The following is a 25,923-nucleotide window of genomic DNA, read 5'->3' as shown; positions in this document are numbered from 1 at the left end:
ATGAGTACACTGTTGCTGTCTTCAGATACACCAGAAGAGAGCATTGGATCCCCTTTCAGATGGTTGTGAAGCCACTATGTGGTTGCTGGGAATTGAACTCAGGACCTCTGGAAGAGCAATCAGTGCTCTTAACTGCTGAGCCATCTCTCCAGACTGTGAACTGATTTCTAAATGCAAAATCAGCAATTGTTCAAGGAGGCCTCTCAGCCATGGGTCTATAAGGTATCATGTCCCTAGAGGCCCCAGGGGTGTACCTTGGGCAGGTCCAAGCTTCTAATCTCCAAAGGTCACGAGACATTCTTGACACACGGGTAGATACCAGATGGTTATTTCAAAAAAAGTCTTTTTAATTGTTCAAAATAGCACAAAACAACATCGCACTATGGTAATATTGAGTCACAAGGGTTACTCTACATTAGATGAATGGGTAGTACTGTCCTCAGAAATCAAAAGGTGCTCAGGAGAAGGGATGGGGAAAACAAAAGGAACAGGTAAGTGGGTTCCAATTTGACTAAACATGACTTTCCACAGAGAAATATAATACAATACACTAGAGGCCCCAGGGGGTATGGGCCAGAGCGGCTGAACACATTGGCTGTCCATTTTTAAATCTTTCAGTAACTTGCTTGCAAGCATTACTTACTGCCTAAACTTGGGTCCTGGAGAGAGAAAAAAAAATCCAGAGCTTGGGGACAATGCTACAAAATTAATTACTGAGTTGGTATCTGGTACCTACCCATAGCCTCTGTGGGATATGACATACCTCACCCCCCCATCCTGGGCTGCCTTCAAGGGGGTCAAGTCCCACCGGTTCCCTGCCCCTGCTGTGTTGTTTAGGGTCAGTCTCTGCAGTGATGCTGATTAAGGTGGACATCACCTTCAAGCCCAAGCCTCTATATAAGTGCTAACCCATAGGGAATGAAGTTTAACTGTCTCACACTGTTCGAGAAACAGGCGGGGCTAGCAACACGATATCAGGGCAGTACAAGTCTCACTCAGGACACTGTTTCTCTTCTGCCTTAGCTGCTTTTTTAGCTTTTCCCCAGGAAGACTCCTGCCAATGATTAGCCAAAGGGGTGGGGGTGGGGGGAAGAAGATAGGATACACATTCTGTACACAGCTAACAAAAAAAAAAGGGATAAACCCCCACACGCTAAGGCTAAAATTACAATAAAAATGTTAACTTCATTAATTTCAACCTAAAAAATACAACAAATGCAGCAGTTGGTGATGTGGCCCCCAGGCTCAAAAAGGTAGGCCAAAGCCAGGGTTACTGGGGGCCATTCTGTGCCCATTGGGAGGATTTCACAGCCACTGCTCAGACCAACCAAGGCTCCCCTACCCCTCTCTTTTGTAAAGAGGGAGAAGTATTGAGTGGGAACTCAAAGGCCTCTGAGATACATTAAGCTTTCTGTGACTTTGCTGGGCGAGATAGGGTCTGGCTAAGCTTGAAGAAGGGATGAGAGGTGGCTGGAAATACAAGGATAGTAAGTAACAAAACAAAATAAAACCAGACAGACACCCAAGATGGGATACCTGCCGGGAAAAGCCTCTGAGGGAAACTGGGGGATGCCCTTCCCCCTCCAGCCCTTGGCTGCATCTCAGGCCAAAGGTGATGAACTATAAACAAGTACAGGCTTAAGTATGAGTTCTATCTCCCTTGTTTTCAGTTTTTAATTTTTCTTCCCAAAGTCTCTGAACTGTCCAGTCATACTTAACCCAGGAAGGGCACCAAGTAGGGAAAAGGAAGGAGCACAACTTGCACTTACTCGCCATTCTTTCCAATCTGCCTTCTGCTTCCTCCCAACAGCAATGGTAAAATGTGCTTTCTTTATTGTAAAAACAGAGGGAAACGGGGAGACTGAATGGTGGCCAGTAGCTGGTGAGGGTGAAGTGCAAAGGCCAGGTGGGCAGAGCGGGAAGGTGGGCCCTATAGGGCATTCCTGAAGCAGAGGGGTCTGGAGGATCCAGATGCTGGCCAGCTTCCTCACTGACCATCAGCCTTAGACTTCTTTGGAGCAGATTTCCTTATATAAGAGAAAGAGAAGACTAGTTAGAGGGTCCTAAGGGTATCACAAAAACACCAACTCAGGACCTTGTGTGGATATAATCCCAAGCAGTTGATGAGAAATGGAACTTAATTCCACTCTAAGTACCCCACACAGAAGATTCCTGAAAGAGACTTGCTACTTACATTTCTGGAGACGACATGGGCCGCTTGCTGGCTGGTTTGGTGCCAGAGCTGTCTTTACTGGTTTCTGAAAGAAATGGGATGGATGGTGAGCAGCCAGGGTGAAAGCAGGAACACTTGAGTGTACCCCACTTGTCACAGTCCTGACTGCTCATGTCATCCCTCAGGTTCAGTTCCTGCCTCTCAATGTCCCTCCTAAGACAGATACCCCTAGGGAGTTAGCCTCAGCCTGAGCCACTCATTTTAAGGATCTTGGGACATGCTGTTTTTGAACCTAACAGCTTTTGCTTTCTTCTTGCTCCTCCTCCTAACTTTTCTCACTTTTAGACATCTCAGGGTATCTTCTCTGTGCACCCCAGAACACAAGAGCCTCCTTAGTCTAGCTAGGTATTTTTGTTCCACTCCCCTGTACTTTCCCTAAAAACTGCCCCAAAAGGCTTGTGAACACTTACCTTGCAACCACCTCACTTGTGTGGCGGGGCCGTAGCCCTTTTCATTGCGGGCAGCAATGCGGAAGATGATGGCAGGCTTTGTAGTATAGTCAATGTGGGCGTTGGAGAGGCTGGAAGACTGCACTAGGCAGGAAGGACTAGGCCCACAGTACACTCGCATGAAGGCCAGCTGGGCTGGGGTAGAGCTCTTGGGCTCACCACTGGCCTGTGAGCTCTGGATGGCCAGGTACACAGAGTACTCGATGATCTTGCCGGAGGTCACAGATGGTGGCTCCCAGGTGAGGTGAGCACCATCTGGGCTCTAGAACCCAGGACATAAAGTCAAGTCTTGCCTTCTTCAGCCACTGTGGCTTCAGCCCACCCTGCCTGTCTCAGAGCAAGAGGGCTAGAAGCTTCTAGAACTGCTAATAATCCTTATAAAAAAATCTCCCCCAATACAATAGATATTCCAGGGGCCAGTGAGATGACTCAGCAGTATGGTAAAGGTGTCTGCTGCCAAGCCTGATGACTGAGTTTAATTTCCACAACCTCCTCTGACCATCACATGAGCACCATGGCACAACTATGACCACCCCCCCAAATACAAATGTAATAAAAAAAAATTAAAAACCCAAAACAACCCAGAGATATTCCACATCAAATTTTAAAGGACTTTAAAGAGCCTTTATAATACGCTCCAACTCAAACCCATCATCTAATCCATAACTTCTCACTTAGCTTCTTGGTGCCTCAGTTTCTGCATCTGAAAGTAGACCAACAAGACTCAGGCCTCCTTAGGACTCTCAGGATTAGATGAAAAGCTTTATCAATGGACAGCCTGGAATGCACCTTGTTTACTAAGGGTGAATGTAGGCTACCTTGACCTTATCTGGTATACTCTTGGTCCAGATACCCCCTGGCTCTGTTCATATGTACCACCCTAGAGCAGACAGCAGACCAACAGGAAACAGAAAGGTGGCCCATAGAAAGACTCACCTTGCTGATTTTAATAGCACAAGGAGCCCCTGGGAAACCAGGAAGACAAGTCTTAAAGGCTGAAATCTCACTGAAGGGCCCCCGGCCACAAGCATTGATTCCAGCAACTCGAAATTTATAAGCCGTGCCTGGCTGCAGTTCCTGCTTCTTTAGCTGGTTATAGTCTGGGACCGTGCCTGAGTCATCCTAAGGCAAGAGGTTGAAAACTCGTAAAGAAGAAAATGGCTTGAGGCCTGCAGTCAAAAAGAATACTCTGGACTAGGGGGCAGTTTAGTGCTAGAGTACTTGTCTAAGATAGACAATGTCCTAGAATAACATGGGACTAAGAAGAAGTTCAGTGATGGTTGTCTCTTTTATAGCAAGGCCCTAGGAACATGGTAAGGTTAACTGGGGCTTGGTGCCATTAGAAAAGTATTAAGCCGGGTGGTGGTGGTGCACACCTTTAATCCCAGCATTTGGGAGGCAGAGGCAGGCGGATATCTGAGTTCGAGGCCAGCCTGGTCTACAGAATGAGTTCCAGGACAGCCAGAGCTACACAGAGAAACCCTGTCTTGAAAAAAACCAAACCAAAACAAAAACCAAAAACAAACAAAAACCCAAACCAACCAACAAAAAAAAAAAAACAAACAAAAAACAAAAACAAAAAAGAATTAAGTTTGACTTTCTTACTCTCTGGTGGGGAAGGTATCTCTCTGGCTGGCCTTTCTACTTCCTAATTGTTCAAGTGGCACAAAGATGGAGTTCTCCTGTGAGCTCCTCTCACAAGGCAGGGAAACTAAGTTCGTTTTTATGACAATTGTCTCACAGGCATGGCAGGATCCACCCTACTATCCAAGGGTACCAATTACTGGGAATACTTACATCTGACTGAACAGCATCATCTGGTGGCAGAAAATAGTGTGTTACCATTACACTGGTACCCTTAATGACCCCCACATCAAACCACTGGTTCTCCTTTTTCACAGGGGCTTTGCTGGGTGGGGGTGGCAAGTCCGGTTTCTGGGGAACAGAAATGAGATGACATCAAGCCCTTGGGGCCCAAAGGCAGTGCTGCTCTATCCCTTGGGGCCACTGAACCAGACTCACCACACCCAGGGACTCGATGCCATTGGCCACTTCAGTAAGGGTAGCTGCAGCCTGCATCTTTGCTGGACTGGCTACAACAACAGGCTGGGGAGCCACAAATGTGTTAGATGGAGCCAGGCCTGGAAAGAAACAAAGTATCAGCTGGAAGGTGGTTCTGTGTTGAGGCAGAACCTCCATGCCACCTTGCTACACTGTGTCCACCTCCCATCAGTTCAACTCTATCAATGATTTACCCCTGCTAAAAAGCAGCCCAGCTTACTCTCTGTAGCTGTTGAGGGTAGCAAGGCCACAGTGCTGGGGACAGCACTAGCTAACTCGTTGAGGCAGTTGCTCTCGATGGATGGGTCATTGAGACTGTCAGCTGGGGCCAGAGCCTCAGTGGGAAGGTGGTGCTGTTGTTGTGCTTGAGCTTGAGCCTCCTGGAGCTGCTGCTGCTGCTGCACCAGGGCTGCAAGCTCCTGCTGTGTCAGCACAATGGGTATGGTGGTAGCCTGACCCTCTTGGCCTTCAGCTGAAAGGTGACCCAGTTCTGCTTGTGTCACTGCTGCTGCTGCTTCAGATGTATCCATGGGCTCCCCAGTGCCTGCTCCAGGACCAAGAAAACTTCTATTCAAAAGGAACACAAGTATGCCTGGCCCAATGGACAGCAACGGTGTTTTCCTAAGCTTTCATCCTGCCCACATCTTGTTACACCCCTCACCACTAGGCCCTATGTCAACTTCCTGGACTACTTGTCCTATACAGGCCTCTGTTGAGTTACATTGTACACACTCACAGGAAGCAGATCTCATTTCAAGCTATCCCCAAATGGTGCCTTAGCCCTCTCTGTAAGGCTGTCACTCATCCTAAGGGGCCTATCCCTCAAAGCTCCCAGCTGATACCTACCCATGACAGCCTGCTGTGCCGCCTGGAGCACAGCCTGGATGGCTAAGGCTTGGGCTTCTTCAGTGGCTGCAGCTTGAGCAGCTGCTTCAGCAGCAGCAGTCACTGCCAGCTCCTCTGGAGTGAGCCCTGTTACCATAAGGGTTGTGGTGCCCGCCTGGGCTTCAGCCATCAGCTCTTGGGGAAGTGATAACTGGTCTACTTCAGACTGTGTGGGTGGGGGTGGTTGGACCACCACAGTGGCCACAACTGCAGAGGTGGTAGGCTCCTGGCCTGAAGCTGGGTCTCCAGTGCTGCTCAGATCCACGGCGGCCTGGAGCTCAGGGGTCTGGGAGGCTGACAGGACCTCAGCGGACTCCCCCATCAGGGACGTGGAGGCAGACTGCAGGAGTTGCCGTGGAGGCAGCTGTTGGCGAGGCCCTGGTGAGACCCGGAGTTCCTCTGGGGGCTGCAGGATGTCAACAGCAGAGAAGGGCATGTCAGAAGTTTCTGTGTTGGCTATGGTCACTGTTATCGTGGCTGGGATGGGGACTTCAGAAGTCAGAGCCCCTGGGGTAGTCTCAGTCAATGATGAGATGTTCTAGAAAGGGAGAGAAGCCCCCGTCAGAGGGAGAGGAGGGGAGACAAAGGCTAGAACCAGGCAGTGGGGCCAAAAAACAAGATAGCCTTTGTTTTTTCCCTGTAGGCCTATGGTATCATCCATGACAGGCTGGCTACTTTTTACCCCATGATAAATGTAAATGGGGAAGGTGAGTCAATAAGTATCAGCAAGGGTATGGCAAGAGGAAAGCCCCTGGGTGAAGTTTCAACTCATGCCCAAAAGACTTCACTTTAGAGACAAATAATGGGGAATAGCCAAGAAGGAAACCAACAGCAGATGATAAAGTGCCACAGCACCTCTAAGGGATTGCCTGCCTCCTGCCTCCCAGGCACCAAGATTGCCCTTTTATGGTCTGGAAGAACCACCAAGGAGCAATACTATGCTGGTACAAGGGCGACATCTAGTGTCCATTTATGGACAGCACAGATGAAAGACATAGTTGGCAAAAGGCCACAGAAGGGATCCTTTGGGCTGAGGCTTACCGGCACAGAGGGACCTGGAACTGGTGTAGACTGTGTCACAGTGGTCACTGCTCTAGAAGACACAGTTGTAGTGATAGCACTGGCACTGGTGATATTTGCGCTGTCACCTTGGGTGCTTGCCACCTCTCCTTGGTCACTGGCAGCTGGTGGAGGGTCTATGGATGTGTCAAAGGAGAGACCAGTTGACTTCCACTTGCTTTTACCACCATAGGTTTTCTAGGACCACCTCCCTCTGCTGTGGCTAACACAGAATATCTGTACTCTCCTCTACTGGACACTTATACTCACCTTGGTTTGAGCTCATGTTAGAGGTGACAGTGGTGGCTGTGTGCGTGGTACCTGTCTCGTGGGTCTCACAAGGAGGGTTGGAGCATACCCTCTGTGTTGGGAAAGAAGCCAGCAATGTGGCACCAGCCTGGGAGGTGACAGTGGGCACTGCTACCACCTCTAAGCCAGACTCCAGGGTTCCATGAGAAGGAGTGGCATCAGGAATCAGGGCACCAACACTGACTGACATAGTGGTGCCAGTGGAAGTTGTCTGGTGTGTCTCGCAGGGATGCCCACTGGCAGGCTGTTGTCCACCCTCAGGCTGGCCTGTACCTCCATTTGATGTGGCAGTGGTAGCTGTGTGTGTGGTGCCCGTCTCATGAGTCTCACAAGGCGGGTTGGAGCATACTCGATGAGCACTGCCTGCATTGGAGGTAGTGGCGGTGTTGGTGGTACCTGTCTCATGGGTCTCACATGGTGGGTTGGAGCAGACTTGGGTCACAGAAGCCGAAGGGCACAGCAGTGCCTCAAGGGCTGTCATAGTCATGGTACTGCTAGGAGAGCTTGCCTGGAGGCTCTCATATGTAGATGTGGGGACCACCCGAGCTGCACCAAGCTCCCCAGCAACCATGATAGATCGGGCTGTGGTTGGGGTATTGGTTGTGTAAGTATGATATGTCTCTGGTTGGCGCCCTGTGGGCATGTCCTTGCTGCTGGGGCCACTTAGCCCAACTCTGACACTTGGAAGGGCTAGCTGCACAAAGGCAGGGCTGTGGCTCCCAGCCTCCAGTGCCACACTTGGCCTGAGCAGTGGGCCAGCTGAGCATGGAGCTCCAGTGGCCTGCACAGTCATGGTCGTGCTGGTCATGTTGGTCTGCTGAGTTTGGCACTGAGGCTTCACAGTACCCAGGGCTCTCTCCAATGCCCCAGGAGCCACAGTGATCCGCACTACAGTGGGGGTGTTAGTGGCACGACGAGTGTCTCGCTGCTGCCCAGTGCCCATGCTGGACATAGCTGTAGTGGCAGTGCTGGTGGTGCCTGTCTCATGAGTCTCGCAGGGGGGGTTCGAGCAGCCATGCTGCCCAGCCATGTTGGAGGTGGCTGTTGTAGCAGTGTTGGTGGTGCCTGTCTCATGAGTCTCACAGGGGGGGTTTGAACAGACACGGACCACATTACCATTCTGTTGTCCCACAGCTGAGGTCACAAGTGAAGCAGCTGCCTCTTGTCTGTCACAAACAAACTGCACCTGGGTAGGCTGAGGATGTCCCCCAAGGTTAGCCACAACAGTGGTGGTAGCTGTGTTGGTGGTGCCTGTTTCATGAGTTTCACAGGGTGGGTTGGAACACACCAGTGTCACAGTGCCGGGCTGTACATCACCCTGGCCTGAGTCAGCGATGGTAACTGTTGCTGTGGGCTGCTCTGTAGTAGGTGAGGCCAAAATGGACACTGGAAGGTCATGTACAGGCTGGGCCTCAACCCCGCTGGGTGCTGTGATCAGAGTTACCTGGGTAGGCTGGGAGACAGGCTGGGGAAAGAGAACAGAGGAGTTAGTGCCTGAACTATGTTATTTTGCTTTTGACTCTCCTACTATCCTATGCTTGCCCATGTTGACTGGAACCACCAACTCTGCTAACTATCCAAGGCAAATCTAATATAAGCTTGGCCCATGATCTCAAAACAATGACTTACTTAGAGACGAAGATGAAGGGACAATGAGGCAGAGCTGGGGCAGGAGAAGGGATTGTGCTACAGTCAAGCCTTTTTCTAGACAGTGTCCAAAGGCCAGTAAAATAGATCCCTTACAACTTCTTGTTCAGTTTGAGAGGAAAAAAAACATGACAAGAGAAAAAATACTATATGCACATTATGAGATCCTAGTGTCTACAAACTGGACACAGCTCACATGTGTCACCAGGAAAGACTGAGACAGATCACACCATGTGTGGAAAAGCTGTCATAACTACACAGGTCTACAGAACTGAATCTGGAAAAGGGAGAAAGGTTACTTTCGTGTGGGAGTGCTGCTGTGTATGGTGGTACATCCTTAGGACCCACTTACCTGCATTGTGATTGTGGGTGTGGTGAGCCCACCAGCAGCTGTTAGTGTAGTCTGTGCAGCTGACACTGTGATAGCAGTAGGGTTGATCACCTGGCTTGAGAGCGTAGCAATGGTGCCCAAGGTAGTGATAGGTGTAGCCAAGGAAGCACTGGTGCTATGTGCCCCAGCTCCGGCAAGGCTGGTGGAGACAGTGCCTGTCACTGTGCCTAGTGTTGTAACACCTAAATGGAGGGAAAGGCAGAGGTAGAATGAGGCCTATTGCTACCACTTTCTATCTAGCAGCCTGTCTCTCTGGAGAAGGCTAGGGAATGGGAGCCCTGCCATGTGGCCACCAATGACAGAAGGCTCTGGAGAGAGCACCTGTTATCCTCCCCCAGCCATTGCTGAGGACCTGGCCTGCGGGCTACACACCTGTGGTGCCCTTCACAACCAATGTGGTGACAGCTGGCTTGACAGCGGAGACGGTGACAGGGGTGACCAGGCGGACGCCACTCATGGGCACAGTGCGGAGGATGGTGCCTGGCTGTCCAGGGGCCCCCTTTAGCACCACCTGGAACACCAGAGCAAAGTGCCACCAATGTCACTTTCAGGCTGACTGGACTGTGCTGCCCCTCAGGCCTGTTAGGACACATGTGGGCCATGTGTGCCTCACCTGGGTCACTCCTTGTTGCCCATGGCCAGTAGCAATCTTGGGGACAGCAGTGATTATTTTGGCAGGTGCTCCTGTTCCTGAAGTCATCACTTTGGTGGTGATAATTGTGATGGGGGACTTAATGCCAGGACTGCTGGTAACACCTGCATTGGGGAAGGGTTCAGAGAAAATAAGCTATGAGGGCATCTCATCTTTTGGATTTATACTCAACAGCAAGGGCCTTTTGAAAGCTGTATGTTTACCTGTGGCGCCTGCCTGGGTGATAATGGCCGACATGGGAATGGTCTTAATGATGGTAGTTGTGCCAGGTTTCGTGGTGCTGGGAGAGACACTACTGATGCCCAGGATAGTGGGCTTGGTCCCTGCCCCACTAGCCTGTGTGGTGGTGATGATGGTTGTGGGCTTGCCATCTGCTGATGTCACCAGCTTCAGGATAGTTCCTGCTGGCAGGGGTCCTTTGGTCTGAAAGGAAGAAGTTATGAATTAACAGGAACTACTGCCAGAAAGGAATATTAGGTTTAGCTACTCTAACACAGAGATGTTCTGAATACTGCGGGTGCTGCGGTATCAGCAAGGCCTTTGAGCCACTTGTACTCATGGTATCTTCTGTCCTTGTTTCCCAGTGTCTATTCATCCCCGTGGGCCTGGAGTTTAGGAATGACTTTTGAGAGAGAGTAAGTAAATGCTCACCTGGATGATCTGAGTCACAGGGCCTGTAGATGCTTGGCCTGTCACTGCTGAAGTCTGAACTGGTTTGGTCTGGACCACTGACATCACTTTTCCCAGATTGGAAATCTAAAAAGGAAAGGATGGAGCAGGCAGTAATCTGGAACCAAACAAGGGCATGGACTGGGCTAGAACTATACTGGAATTGGCCCAAGATAGCGAGTCACCAGTGGCACCCACCATAACCTGGCAACTGTCACACACAGATGGTTTCTGTCACTCACCAGAGCACTGCCTCCTGGGACAGAGATGGGACTCTTCACTAGGGTGATGGTCTTGGTGACTCCGCCTACCACTGTGGTCACCACCTGGGCTTGCTGGGCCACTGTTACAGTCCCCGATTTGTGTACTGTGATGATAGGGCGGGTAGATGTGTTGGCAGCAGAGGACACAGATGTCCCTACTTGGGCAGCTGCAGTCTTTAGCATTCGAGTGGCTGGGTTGCTCACCTGGAGAAGCAGAGATGAGTAATGAACATAGCAGCAACATAATGGCTGTAGCTCTGCTGACCACCTGTCCATCTAGCTTGGTTGGCTAAGCAGCAAGAGAACAGCCAGACCTCTCCACAGGTCTAATCTAAGGCTGTACACCCTTAAAGGTAACTGTATGTTCCATGACCCATGCCAGTACTGATTATAAACCAATGGCCCGAAAGGTTGGACCAAACCTAGAACTGCTTGTTCAACCACCAGACCCAGAAGATAAATGCTCACCATGACAGGGGAGGAGGCCACCTTCACAGTGGCTGGAAGAGTGGTTGTGCCAGGTGTCACAGCCACTGTCTTGACAATGGTGGTGCCTGCTGGGACACTTAGCACTGTGGGTGCTGAGGAAGGAGGGATTTTCTGTGTGGCAGCAGCAGCAGCAGCCAATGCAGCCATCCCACTCATCTGTGGGTTGCTGCCAATCACCTGTGGTGGACAGAAAGCATGTGAGCTGCAAGGGTTCCACCTGCTTCCCAATTCAATGACCATTTCAGAACCTGCCAGGAGGGCTCAGAAGCATCCCATTTTTTCCTAATTGGCTCCTCTCTCCTAGTGCAAATGATAAGTAGGTAGGTGCTTGCCAAGTGCTCCTTTATTTTGAGAAAGGGTCCAATATAGCTCAGGCTAGCCTCAAACTCACACTAAAGGTGACCTTCAATTTCTGATCTTCCTGCTTCCACCTCTCAAATGTTGGGATTACTGACATGCAATTACACATCTGGCTAATGCAATGTTAGAAACTGAGCCTAGAGCTTCATGCAGGCTAAGCAAGTACTCAACCAATTGAGCTACACCCCTAACCCCTGAGTAGATTTTTAACCAAAGAATCATAGTCAAGCTAGGCCTGGGGCATAGCTTGTAATTGTAGCTTCTCAGGAGGCTGAAGCAGAAAGATCACAGCTTAGTGATACCCTGGTTCAAAAGTAAAAGCTAGGGGTATAGTTAGTTTGTGAAGTTCTTCCCTAACAGGGTTCTGCCCCCAGCACTATAAAGATAAATAAAAAGACCATAGCCAGAACTGGAGATATATCTCTGTTGGTAAAATGTTTTTGTATACTGTGTAAAGGTTACTCTTATATTATTTCTTTTTAAAAAAGATTTATTTATTCATTTTATGTATGTGAGTACACTGTAGCTGTTTTCAGACACACCAGAAGAGGGCATCAGAACCCATTACAGATGGTTGTGAGACACCATGTGGTTGCTGGGAATTGAACTCAGGACCTCTGGAAATGCAGTCAGTGCTCTTGACTGCTGAGCCATCACATCAGCCACCCCCTTATATTATTTCAAATGCTAATTTCTCTATCCCACTATGAGGAGGCATTAGGAGAAGAGAGCTAGAACAAGAAAGGACGAAAAAAAAATGCAAGCAATATGCAAATATTGTCTGGGAGGAAGCCTGATTAGCTTGGAGGTTTAGAATGGAGTAATAATTGCTCAGTATCTGGCTCAAAGCAATTTTAATAAATCTTAGCCTCTGTGTGTGGTTATTGGGGACTAGCTAAGGTAAAGAAATACAGCCACTGGATTAATTTACTGCATACATTTATAATAAAAATAATTCATTTTACATATCTCAGTATACACGAAGCAGTAATGGGTTTCACATACAACATTATCAACATCACTGCTGGGTATGGTTCATGTTTATAATTCCAGACTCAGGAGGCTGAGGCAGGACAATTTCTTAAATAGTACATAGCCTGGGCTATAGAGTACAACTCTGTCAAAACCCAAAACCAAACACAACCTTTGAGAGTTAAATTCTCATTCTCACAGACTTGGGTCAAACCCAGCTAAACTAGATTTTTTCCCTCCACCTTCCAAAAATCAGGAAAACAATGAAAATGTCAAGAACCCCCCTGCCCCTGTTCTGGCTTTTTGAGACAGGGTTTCTTTGTATAGCCCTGGCTTTCCTTGAACTCCTGTCTCATGAGTGCTGGGATTAAAAGCATGTGGCATTTTTAATGCAGTAGCATCTGACAAACAAGAACATATGATGGGAGCTAGTGGGCTTCATGAATGCTAGGCAAACATTCTATCAAGTAAGCCACACCCCTAGCCCCAGGGAGATACATGATACACAAACTCGAGCGTGTGTGTGTGTGTGTGTGTGTGTGTGTGTGTGTATTTTAAAGACCACATGAGAACTCTGTTTATACTATTGGGTCACCATAAAGCCCCACTCAGTAACAAATCCTCACCGTCCCCTGGGCACTCTGTGTGGGTACAACCATTCGCACACTGGCAGGCAGGGAAGTTACAGTGACAGGAGCTTTCCCAGCCTGGCTTGCAGGTCTCATGGTAACCAGTGGTGTTCCTGTTGTAGCTTGAGGACCAGTCACTTTGAGAACAGCAGGGACACCTGATGAGAAAAAGGGTTGATCATCAGGAGGTACTCTTCTACACATATCCCACTACTCTGTCAAATTTAAGGCAGACTTGAATTATTTCTTGACCTGCATATTCTTTATGTGACTTTTCTATACCCCCAATACCATCCCATCAGCAAGACAGAACACTATTCAGGCAATGAATGTCTCCAGTGACTAAACCCTACACAAATGCCTTTGACCCTCATGGCTTACCTTGAGTCCTGGCTGCAGTGGGCACAGAAATGGAGCTGCCTGGCACTGTAGGCAAGACCTGGATGGTGGTTGTGCTTGGGGGTGCAGTGGCAGCCTGGGGCACAAGTGTGATGCCTACTTGGGTTAGTGGCTGTACAGCAGGTGCAGCTGCTGCTGGCGCAGGGCTCTTGGGAGGGTTGGCAGGCACAGATGGGACTGGATTGGGAGTAGGGGAGGTAGCCGTAGCAGCTGTGGCAGGAATGTCATATTTCTGGAGTTGTAGAAGGTAACTGTCGGCTGTTGCTACTGCACCCCAGCTAACCTCCAGTGAGTTGGTGTTGGCTCGTACTAGCTGTACTCGGGCTGGGGGTGGTGGCTTTTCTGTAATACAACAAAGAAACTGTTAAGATAGGGAATAGAGAGGCTTCAGCAGTGGGGAATGGCAGTGGTCCTGTATCTTACCTGTCTCCAGATACCACAAATCCTTGCAGCAGACCTGGTTGTTCCAAGCCTTGCGGTAGCCATCACGGCCACTCCAAATGTACAGACGAGTATTGATGGCAACAGCACAGTGGCCTGCTCGAGCTCGAGGAATGTTGTCCTCCAGTGTATCCATCAGGATAGTTTCCCAGGCCATGGTATCTAGAGGTGTACAGGTGCTAGGGGTCACACAGAGGACAAAAGGAACCTGTTCCCCAACTCCCAAGTTGCTCTCTATTCTTTCATTGTTGGGGAAGGTCAAGTTATTGGAGTATCAAATTAAAAGTAAACAAAAATGAGGCAAAAAGAGCATAAAAAGAAATTAAGCAATATATTGGGAAATTATTTGGAAGATAACTCCTTGAACATAAAAATAAAACAATCCTAAGAGGTAGGCAAAGGGAAACAAAATACATAAAACAAATCAAGTAAAGATCTTAAGAAAATGTGTGTTACCACAGTCAAAATTAAAGCAACTCAAATTTTTTGTTTGGTATTTTGTTTTCAAGATGGGATTTTACTAAGACCTGGCTGGTCTTGAACTCAAGAGATCCATCTGCTTCTGCCTCCTAGATGCTAGAATTAAAGCTGTGCACCATATTAAAGAATATGATACTCACTATGCATGGGTATGAAATGATCTTCAAGACAGTAAGGGAAAATGGCTACTTGGCCCTGTGTATGGCAGGCTAAGGTCTTAGAGCTATTGCCTATATAGAAGAGTTCCTACATATAGAATACAAGAAACACTTCCTCTGCACTATATGTGCTTTTCCACTTACTGTTATCAGGCACATATGAAGAGCCTATTCAAACCAAAAGGAGTACTGCCTGAGTGTTTTCTACCCATTGGATATTTCTGGTAATATCCATGAGCCCGAGTTTGCTTCTTACACATCCTAAAAATTTCCCAGGGCCACCCCCTCCCTGGCCACTCTAAGCCTGAGAAGGCCATACCCAGGTTGAGACAAGCCAGTGTGTTGGTACACTTCCACTCCTTCTCGTGTGTAGCCACTTTGACATCGTCCATGACAAGGGGCACCCAGCCACCAAATACATACATTCTAGGAGGATGAAGAAAAAGCAAGAGAGGATTGAAGAGAAGTACCAAGCTAGAGGCTACCTCTTTTACCCAGAAAGTTCTGAACATACTCAGTTTCCTAGAAGGCCCCAGGAGTCCCTGAGGATGCATGAAGTTATTTAATATGGCACTTTCTACCCGATGGTTCACTCTTACAAAAAACTGTCATTTCTTTATAAGGAGAGCATTACTTTGTTCATCTAAGGTGCCTCCATGGACCCTAGACCTTGGCATTCACAAAGAATCCTGATTCAATGAGGAGCTGCACCACCTATACTCATGATGGGGTAGCCTTACAGGTAAAGAAAAGTTCTCAAGCTGCATTATATGCAGTCCCTCTACACTTAATCTGTCTTTTTAATGTTCAATAAGGGGGGTACAGGGCTGTTTAATGCCAGACCAGCCAGAAAAAGGCCTCTTTGGGATTGGGGGACAGTTGACAAAACCGACTTGAGAAATTTTCAGGACTCGGGCAGTTCAGGTCAGGGAAGAGGAGACACTTACTTGTTTCCTATGGTGGTTGCAGAGTGGAGGCTGCGAGGAAGGGGTGCCACCCCACTAAGGCTGGGCTTATTCCATGTCAGTGTCTCTGCAGAAGAAATGGAGAAATTACTTATGCTGGATCAGACACCATAGTCCCAGTACTTGGGCCAACTGGGCCCTAAACCAACATAACAACTGCATCTCTGCCTTCCTAAATCCCTCGCCAAGCCCTCTAATTTATTGCCCTAACAACTATATTTCAGCATTTCTAAAGCTGTTCAGATGATCTGGGCAAGGAGGTTTCTTCCCCAAAGTACCAGGCACCTGCTTTAAGGCAGCATCACTCTCAGGGATGACATAAGGGTATCAAGCTCACTCCAACCTCTCCTTTGCACTCCCTGTAGAGCATATTTACCTCCATGTCACTTTAGCACTAGACAAAAACTCTGACTGTTCACTGAAAAGTGAGTCAGGACTCTACCTAGATTGAGGGAATTCCATCGTGAAAAGATTGTACTCTCCCCTTATTCTCTCCAAAGTCCATATAGTAGTGTACCAAACCTTACTGTTTTCTATCCACTGATAAGGCTAAGGGGGACACTAGCTTCCCATGAGCCCCACCTCACCTGGCAACAACAGCCACTCAAGGCCAATTATCCAGAAGATTGTATTTGCTCTGAAGCTACTGGAATAGCAGCAATTTCTTACCAATATCCAGGGTCCAAAGATCCCCTAGCCTGCAGCCACTCATTCCTCCATAGATCACCAGCTTGGATTTCTTGTTATCTTTTTCAGTGTAGACCACAGCAGTATGTGACTCCCGGGGTGGAGGCAGGACACCGTAAGTGATGGGGATGTCCCAAGCTACCACTCCAGAGCCTGGCCGTAGTTCGAGAATATATAAGTCATTCAGGTACCTGAGGAAGATCAGTCATAGCAAACCTTGAACACATGTACCACAGGCTTTACCGGGTTATCTCAGTGAGCAGTAGATTAGAACACAAAAGACCAAAGGTCATAGAAACCACAAACGCTACTATCCTTGCCCCCAAAAGAGACTGCTAGAAGCTTACAGGTTGAGTCCAATTGGAGCAATGGAAAGGATGTATGTGCAAAACTCTGATGGTAGCCTTAAGTTCAGACTCAGTGGCAGGTCCTTTTAGGCAATCATGTATGCAATACAAGGCATTATATGTGGGCCTCCCTAGAGTAAGGGAGTGTCATCTTGGAACTACCTCCACATATTAGGAGCTTTGGCCACAGGCCTTAGAAAATACCCACCAGAAAATGTTTAAGAAGCAGAAGCTGCAAAGGAAGCAATCAAGTCTAATTTCAGTCTGAGGGATAGAGACCAGGCCAATTCTACCTCTTGCCCAGTTTTCTCCTACAAGACCTACCTGGGGTTTCAGATCTCAAAGCTGAGAACTTCTAGAAAGGGCATTGAATCTATTCTCTAATTAACAACCCAGCACAGGAGAGAAACATGGAGACAGCTGGCACAACCAACTTTAGAATTTCAGATGAGTCTTATACCTGGGGAAAGTAGACCCACCCTGGTGGGATTCTTCAGGGACAAAAATAGAACAAAGCCTCACCTCGGAATGTTGTTCTTGGGGTCCTCACTATCATTAGCCAAACCCCCAAACAGGTAACATTTGTTGCCCACAAGGGAGAAGCTATGTCCAAGCCTAGGACATGGAGGAGGCCCATTTTTGGGTGTCTTTGCCTTCAGTCTCTTCCATTCCCAGCGACTTGCCTACAAAATCAATAATATTTAAGAGATGAGAAGGTCATTGGTTGGGGGCCAGGGGCTATTTGTGGCATAAGGAGAAGACTGTCCAGAGTGAAAGAGCACATTGCTGAAACATGTAAGTTCTAAAGAATTTGGTCCTGTTCTCTCCTGACACTGTTCAAGAAGAGAACAGCCTTGGTAGACTCTTAAGTAATCCCTTACACTGCCTCTCCTGCCTTAGCTCACACACCAGTACAAGGAACACTATGGAGAGTTCCACAGGGCCTGAGGCAGTATAATAACCTAGGCCCACAGAGGCTCTTATGTTATTACCTGGAGTTCATAGAGGTCGTTGCTGTATTTTCCATACTCTACCATTCCACCAAACACCAGTAGGCGAGTTCCATCACACACAAAGCCATAGGCTGCACACCCTGGAGGGATATCCCCTCTGACAGCTGGGATGAACCACTGGTTGGTCGCTGAAGAAAAGGAAACAAAAGTCAAAACATCCAGGAGCTTCTAGAACCCAAATGTCCCCTGCCTCCCCATTCTTCTTAAGTCTTGTACTCTCCAACTCCTTGTCTTCAAATGTAGCCAAGAGAAGGGGCTGAGCCAGCACACTATCCTTTAACAGCATTATCCCAAATCTCTGGCCATTTTATTCAAACCATCTGCAGAACCCTGGCTTTCAAACTATTGCACAAGTTCTCATTAAGGTCATCTCAGAAAGCAGTAAAGTCACCAGCCAAGATAATTCATCAGCGTCTGGCAATCTAGTAGACCATGACTTCCTTCCCTGACTGTTTACATGATCATTAAATTTCTATACCCCAAATGCCCTCTAAGGCCCATGATTCTCTCTGTACTGCAGAGTTAAGACAGCCAGAGCCTACAGCTGCACCTGTAGGTGGTCCTGGGAAACTTAAACTGTTATAGGCTGATGCCTTCCCTTCATGCAGGCAGCTGACAGACAGGGAAGAGATTGCTGCCTCAGAAGAACCTGAGGCAAGAATAAGACTCTGCTGACCTCCCAAGCCTAGCTGCCTCTGCTTTGACTTCCCCACTCACTTATCTCCTAGATGATGGTCCACAGGCTCTGTGGCAGTACCCCTCCCCCATATCCAGAATGTTCTCAAACCTTAAGTGGCAACTAAAGCAGAGCTTCTGTGACAGAAACTTCTCAGGAGCCCCCCACACTTCTAACTTGGGCTAAAATAGCGAGGTCACCAAGAAAGGGAGATCATCCCTCAGGTACCTCCTGGTTCCCCTAAGATAGTACAAGACAGTGGTCAAGCGTTCAGTTGGAATGGAGCCTTTCCCTAGCTTGCCTGGCAGTTTGCTCTTTCACCTAGGTGCCTGTCCTTCACATCTGCAGTAGCAAGGGTTCTGGTAATGTTATAGGCAAACATATTCTTCTACCATGCCACATATTTAAAGGATAAGTCAGTCAGTCAGTCAGTCAATCCATCCCCCAAATCTCTAAGACTGGGGTACCACCTACTGTATGTCAGTCAGGTGAGATCTGAGAAGGCTGTAGGAAGGATTTCAAGTCCTGGATCTAGTGAGGGGGGCTGCAGCTATGATGGGGAAGGGCTTCAAAGTCAAGACCAGTCCTCCCTCCTAGAAGAAGACGGGAAGGAAGTCAGGTTATATTTTGGAGGAGGAGACACAGGAGGCCTCTGTGGATCAGTCTAAGCTGTTCATCTGCTTCTCAGCCATACTGTCCATGCAGGGAGGCAGGTATATTTCTACAAGAAATAGATGTTTGATTTGGAGACCAATGTACTGAGAAAAAGAGGGAAACTGCTTGTTTTGCTTTTTCTGTCCCCTTTATTCAGATACATTTTGAGAACAAAGTTCTCTCCCCCAACACCATTTGTAAAAAGGCTGTATATAGGTAACAACCGTACCCTGCTTTGCTTTTGAGAGGAGGGTCTCCCCAGGTGCACCTGGAACAGCTAGCTAGCTATTAAGACTCCTCAGTGGTTTAGCTGAGTCACTAAAGACAATCAATACTATAGCCCCCATCCTCTCTGCCATTTTTCTGCTGGAGTGATGCAGCTTGTACTGCTTGTGTACATGCATGCATGTGTCCACACACCCAAATGTTGGCTCTTGACCTATTTTCTTATTCCTAGTGCAAACATGAATCAAGAAATGTAGGAGCTTCCAATACTGAAGTAAATCAACCTTGGACAAGTAAACAATCCTTGGAAGGACTTTCGTCCAAAATTACAAAAGAAAAGCTAGCAGGATTCTCTGAGGCAGTCTCAATCTAGCCCTCAGTTACCTGTAATCCCAGCACTTAAAAGGTGGCGATCAGGAGTTCAGGGTTAGCCTAACCTTGTTTCAAAACAAAACACACACACAAAAAAAGACCCTGGGGTGGGGAGCACAGGAAGAGAAACTCATCTGAATTCACAGTAAAATCCAGCAGGGACACGAGCCTGATTCACTATCTGTCTCATATATGGGCAGTTCCTCACTCAACTGAGAACTCTTATGTTAAAGTAATAGGTAGGGAATCATGAGGCAACTCTTGGGTAAAAATTAAATGGCAAATGGGATTGGCCTACAGCTTTCCTATCATGCTGATCCACTGACCCAGATGACCACCAGGCCAGAAGTTAACTATGATGTTCCTGAGCCTCCCAGATTACCAGCTTCTCCTATGAGACCTAAGAAGTACTAATCTGGCTCTAGAATGTTTCTTCTGGCAAGGCAGAAGAAGCCCTTCCCAACTCCCATCAGGAAGTCTGTTAGGAAGTAAAATTCTTGGTATGGAGATAACATACCATCTCACCTACAAATCCCCGTTTTACTCCCTACAAGTGTGTAAGTATATGAATTCCTCTCTCCACCTTATAAATCTAACAGCTGCTTTCCTTGCCCTCTAACACCCAGTGGTGTATCATGTAACCCACTGCCTGGGTCTCTCACTATTGATATGCCCTGGCATGTCCTTAGCCCTCTAGCCTGACCCTCACCAGAAGAGAGGAATTTGAGGAAAGGAGGCCACCTGTTTGCAGGCTCCAGTATGAGATACTTTTTACCTTCTCTTTCTTCTTTTTTTTGTTTTGTTTTGGTTTTTCGAGACAGGGTTTCTCTGTATAGCCCTGGCTGTCCTGGAACTCACTCTGTAGACCAGGCTGGCCTCGAACTCAGAAATCCGACTGCCTCTGCCTCCCAAGTGCTGGGATTAAAGGTGTGCGCCACCACCGCCCGGCTTACCTTCTCTTTCTTTAGCCCAAATTCATTTATAGCTTGTTTCCCCATCACCATATAGACTGATGATAGCCATGCAGCAGAAAACACGATAGAGTTCAAGGAATTATCTTCCTTTCAGTGCGATTGGTTATACCAAAAACATTTCTGATGTGGCAGGCAGGCCCCATGCTGGAAGGCACAGAGAAGGCCCAGGCCTCCTATTTCCCATCTAGTAGGTAAGCTGTGAACCTCTCCACTGATAGGAAAAAAACTGAAAGAGCTTGGAACCATGCCCAACCCTTGGAAGCAGAGCAAGGGTGATGAAGGACATAACTGAAGGTTTCTCTGAGTAAAAAACATTTAAGACAGAGCTTTGAAGAGTAAATAGGCTATTTCCTAATCAGCAAAACAAACTTGCCGATAAGGAAGTGAGCCTGTTAAGGAGGGCCAGAAATTGATGGGGGAACAGATGTGATACCCACTTGACTTAATGAAATTTAGGTATAGGGACAGAGGTAAATGGATGTGTTTCTAAGGTGGTGGTTTTCAGTCTATTAAGGTTCACACTCTGGCCCACTTCTACCAGTAGCCAGTGCAGTGCCCTAGTTTGGACCTGTCACTTCCTCTCTTAGACTCCAATTTCCTTACATGTAGGAAGTTCCATTAAATATTTTGTACCCCCCCCCAGGTCTATGGAGGGTCTGGAGATGTGGCTCAGTGGTACAGAACTTGCTCAGGGTCCACACCCAACCCTGCAGGTTGGTGATTTCCAGTATCCACCAAGGCAAAAGCAGCCTGGAAAAGGGAACAATCACACACACACACACAGCTTCACCACAGAACATTTCACCTCAGTCTGTGTGGATCCTTGAGCTTGAGGCCTCTTTTTGTTGTTTTGTTTTTCGAGACAGGGTTTCTCTGTATAGCCCTAGCTGTCCTGGAACTCACTCTGTAGACCAGGCTGGCCTCAAACTCAGAAATCCGACTGCCTCTGCCTCCCAAGTGCTGGGATTAAAGGCGTGCGCGCGCCACCACTGCCCAGCAAGCTTGAGGCCTTTTGAGTAATCTGAATTGCCTCATAGAAATAAAATTCATTCACAGACAGTTGTAACCCCAAGACCTATCAAAAGCCAGTAAAGGGTCTCTCAGCCCCCATGATGACTGCCTCTAAAGGGACAAAGTCTTGTATGCACGAACTCTCTAGCACACACAAACCCAGTAATTCCAATGGGTAACCCGAGTGAATTATACTCCACCTCCTGCAAACTGAAGAGCTGACCAAGACAGCCCAGTGCACACACACCCTGAATTTATTTTCTCTTTCAAAGAGGAGTTTCTAGAAGAGCATACTCTTCGAAGAGGTAAGAACTGATCCCACAAAAGCAAAGGGCTATTGGCAGAGGCATGAACAGATAATGAACTCAGGCCTCTTTGAAAACAAAACCAAGGTAAGCAGAAGAGGCAGTTGTAGGGAAGGACGGACAGGCAGAATAGCAGAAGACTGCTAGAATTCCGAGCCTGCCAAATACACGACACCCTGAGACCATCAAGACAAGGGGCACACCCATTAAGGTGAGGAAGAGGGTATAGTAGGGTCTGCTAGTTGCTCTCTCAAGTCACCTAAAAATTGATCAGAACAATTTGAAAACTATTACTCTTGGAGGATTCCAGGCCTTTGCTGTAAGGGGACTTTTAGAAGCCTGGTTACCTTCTAACACCCAACCTCTGCAAAATGGAAACAAATTAACACCAAAGTAGTCAATTGTTTTCAATAAACTAATGAGTATGCAGAGATCCCAGGAAGCCAAGACAGGCCTGCAATGGACTTTAGAGCTGACTGCAATTAGGCCCCTGCCCTACTTTCTAAAATTTTATTTCCCTGCCAGAAAGTCTGCTCCAGGCCTTAGTAGAAGAAAGGCGGTCCAGGAAATGGAGAAGGTGCTGCTGCTCCTGTAGAAGTCGTCTCTAAAAACAGCTCTACTATACCACAAGTTGCACCCCTGCCCTTGGCCTTACCTGACTGGGCTAATTTCTGCCACCAGCTGCCTGAGCTGGCATAAGCATCACCAACCCTCCCACCCCCTTTCTGCAGAGGCCCTGAGAAAAGCCCTAGTCCCTGGAGGCAACAGGTGCGGAGAGGCAAGGAACTCAGAGGGTTGAACAACCCACCAGTCTTTCAAAGTCAACTTGGAAGGGTATGTTCAGAGGTGCAGAGGCAGGCCTGTACACTCAGCCTGGCAGGGGAGGTGCTGGGAAGCTGCCAGGAGAGTCTGGCTCCAACCCTAGTTCCATGAATTACCCCAGACCATGATCTCCTGTCTGCTTTTGGCCTCCGTGTTGAGTGTGAGATGGAGGGTGGGGGTGGGGTCAATTGCTTCACACTTGGTCCTGCCCTCAAGTGAAGAGGAGGTGTCTGGGACCGCAGGGGCCCAGAAAGGATGAGGGTGCACACAGGCTAAGGAGCTGGCAAGGGAGGAAGCACTGCAGGCTGCACCTACTACAGCAGAGGGAAGCTTCTAGTCTACCAGAGGCAAGGGGGCTGGCTCTGTCTGGCCACACTAGTATTCCAGGCTCTCACCTGGGCACAACTGGCACACACTTCCAGCTGTGGCAAACCCCAGCACTTCTCCCTTAGGGCAGGGAAAAGGTCCTGAAGGCCCTTGGGCGGTCAACTGGCAACTCAGGCCAATCCCCTGTACTAGATGTGCAGAAAGTGCCAAGGGGCTACCACAGGGGAAGGATGCCACAAAGCTTTCTGCCCTAGAGACAGAGCAAGGGAACCAAGTAAGGAACAACATGTGGTTCCCATATGGGAGGGGGCAGAGGCCAGGCTGCAGATCAGCCATACCTGTAGATAGGCTCCTCCCAATTTGCAAGGGCTTGGGTTTGGGGAAGGAGGGACTAGACGGGACTGGTTAACCCCTTCGATCTCACGCCCCCCCAAAAAGAGGCATTGAGCCCTCCAATCTGCTATGGGAGGCAGAGTGGGGGAACTTAACTGTTAAGGCATCAGATTAGGAAAAGAAACAGTTTGAAGGGGGAAAAAACCCACAAAAATTCACAACTCGTACAAAGAAATAATCCCAAGTGTGTGTGCGGGGTGGGGGGAGGGAAGAAAAGTATAGCCTTCGTGATATCCCTACATGCCACGAGGGTCGCATTAGGCTGTTAAAAGTCTGCACCTTAAAGAGTGCGTCCCTTCTTTTCTGGGTGTAGAGAACGGATCTGTGATCTAAATATTGTCTTTTCTCCAGAACGAGCATGGGCGCTAGGAATGAGAACTATCGGCGGAGGGGGAAGGATTCCGCCTGCGCCAAGAGAACACATCCGCTGCCGCGCCAGCCCCAGCCCACTGGGTAACGGTGTACGTCTGAAGTCACTGTCGCCCGCGACATCCCCTCCCCCTCACCAGTCGGAGTAGAGGGTTTCTCTAAGTACCGAAATGCAACCTTTAAACACAGAAGATTACGGGGGTGTAAGAACGGAGGCTGAAAAATCAGGGAAAAAGCAAAGATGGCAATAAGTGCAAAGGGAGAAGGAAAACCCATCAGGGCAGTGAGAGATAGGAGAAGATAGGAAAGAGAAGGGTTGGGATAGAGATGGAGGGAAGGCTTTGAGAAACCCAGGGTGGTAGCACTTACCAGTGTTGTACACGTGTAGTTCGTCCACTATCCCCTCGTTGCCGCCACCGAACACTACTATAAGCTCCTTGATAGCCACTGCACGGTGGCCGTGGCGGGGTCGGGGCACAGGACCCGACCAGCCCACCACCCGTTTCCAGCGGGGCTGCAGAAGCACCGCTGGCAAGTTAGCGGGGGACACAGCCGAAGCCATAGTTCCGGTTAAGGATGCAGTGGGAAGAAGTCACTGAACAGGAGGGATAACCTTAATTCTTCACACACCCCCTTTCGTCTAAGGCAGCTCTCAAGAAGAAGCGGCTCCTTACACAGCGGTGGACGACTCCATGGAGGCCGCCATCTTAACTATCCTCCTTCCTTTGGCTCTTTCCCCCCCCTTCTCACTCGGCTCGTATCCTTAAAAGCTTCTCAAAACTGCAGAGCACCTATTCCCGAGAAGCTGGAGGCCACTGAGCGCCGTCGCTCTAACTATTTGCCCGTGTGTTCCCGCTTAGAAGCTCGAGCAGGAGGCTCTGGGAGCCGCCATCTTGAGCCGCCTCTCTCTCCTCCCTTCCTCAGTCGTAGCCCTCCCCCGCCGGAAATGGCGGAGCCCCGGCCCGGTTCCCACACCCCCCCCACCCCGTCCCCAGCACTGGCTGGCTTCCGGGGCGGGTGGAAAAGAGCCACAAATGCCGCGGTTGTCTCAGCTCTGCGGGCAGTCAGACCACAATTGTGGAAGCCGCCATCTTGAGACCGTCCTGCTTCCCCACCCAGCACTTAGTACAGCCACCGATCGCAGAACCCCAACGTTTCTAAATAATAATGGCGTGTCAGAGGCTGGCGGAACGGGCTCGAACTCCCGGTTGCTTCTCGGGGCCCCGAGCCGTACGGCTCGTGAGGTTTAGCACCTTTCCCTTGAGTCCGCCTCTGCTATTCAGGCTGTGCCGACCGCCCTGGGAGCCGCCATCTTGAGACTAGCTTCTCTTCCCCCCCCCTATTCTCTTCTTCCTGGACAGTTCTTCCACAGCAAACCAAAGGCAAGGCAGCATCCAATCCTCACTTCCCTCCTTAAGACTCCTTCCCACAGGAGCCACTCGAAAGAGCAGGAGTTAAGACCCGAAGTGACAATTGTACGGCAGAAGAAGCGGTAACGGCAGGGCGATCATGCCTCCTCCCTGGGAGCCGCCATCTTGTGTGAAGAAGTAACAACTAAACATGGCGGCTATCAGGCGAGGGGGCGGAGTCAGGAGACGTCACCGCCCTCCCGCCTTCGCACGTCTTCGCCTCTGGTCTCAAGCCTCTTAAAGGACCCAAGGCTAATAAAGAATTAAAAGCTTCTTTAAAAACCGTTGCATTGTCTACTTGCGGGCGAGTTGGTGCTGCTGTGCATTAAGCTTGAGACAGTAGAATTCGGGTCAGGTGCAGTAGCGCCCCGCCCTGCGCCCCCCCCACCAGGGCTCCTCCACGCCTCCTCTCTGGGAGTCGCCATCTTGCCACTTCCCCACGCCCGGTCGTCTGCGGGCGTCAATAACGACTTTCAGCACAAAACAAATATGGCTGCGGCATCTGAGGATGCCGGATGAAAAATCTAACTCTTTCCCCCCTCACTCGCTTGGCCCCGCCCTCTGGGATTTGTCTCCCAGGTCGCTGATGGGACACAAACCAGAGAAGTGGCCTTTAACTAGCAGTGGAGACATGGTACATGGTAGTTATGGGCAGTAAAGAAGGGACACTGCGATTGCACCCTTTGCTGGGAAGCAGCTGTTTTCCCGCCCTGAACACTCAGCGACAGTCAGAACCCAGCTACAGCAGGGAGCTGCAGGCGGGGCCAGAGCGGAAGGTGACGCCATGAGCTCACAGGGGCGGAGCTGCGGCCCGCTCCCAGGCCCGCC

At 49.0% G+C, this 25,923-nt stretch overlaps 1 protein-coding gene across 3 annotated transcripts; it reads right to left on the bottom strand.

The window, feature by feature from the left end:
- Window positions 1-323: 323 nt before the first annotated feature.
- Window positions 324-25,379, bottom strand: Hcfc1 (host cell factor C1). 3 transcript variants are annotated; one of them, XM_028785292.1, is made up of 26 exons: window positions 24,056-25,379; window positions 17,538-17,686; window positions 17,068-17,228; window positions 16,181-16,389; window positions 15,494-15,578; window positions 14,866-14,972; window positions 13,891-14,070; window positions 13,450-13,809; window positions 13,066-13,226; window positions 11,087-11,284; window positions 10,598-10,822; window positions 10,338-10,442; window positions 9,890-10,109; window positions 9,648-9,790; window positions 9,407-9,545; window positions 8,996-9,216; window positions 6,958-8,461; window positions 6,670-6,824; window positions 5,590-6,034; window positions 4,964-5,287; window positions 4,705-4,823; window positions 4,480-4,617; window positions 3,619-3,804; window positions 2,644-2,944; window positions 2,195-2,258; window positions 324-2,027 (listed from the first exon to the last, which is right to left on the bottom strand). In XM_028785292.1, exons 1-26 carry the CDS (start codon window positions 24,246-24,248, stop codon window positions 1,988-1,990), a joined length of 6,132 nt encoding a protein of 2,043 aa, XP_028641125.1. In that variant the 5' UTR covers window positions 24,249-25,379; the 3' UTR covers window positions 324-1,987. The 3 variants fall into 3 exon arrangements, with proteins under 3 accessions (XP_028641125.1, XP_028641123.1, XP_028641124.1); XM_028785290.1 differs by having other exon boundaries at window positions 4,964-5,290; window positions 5,590-6,166; window positions 24,056-25,215; XM_028785291.1 differs by having other exon boundaries at window positions 4,964-5,290; window positions 24,056-25,215.
- Window positions 25,380-25,923: the final 544 nt, after the last annotated feature.

The sequence above is a fragment of the Grammomys surdaster genome, unplaced genomic scaffold, assembly GCF_004785775.1.
Source record: "Grammomys surdaster isolate TR1022 unplaced genomic scaffold, NIH_TR_1.0 125179, whole genome shotgun sequence".
Taxonomy (NCBI): domain Eukaryota; kingdom Metazoa; phylum Chordata; class Mammalia; order Rodentia; family Muridae; genus Grammomys; species Grammomys surdaster.
Note: the sequence above shows the minus strand (reverse complement) of the source record. Positions and strands in the feature narration are given on the sequence as shown.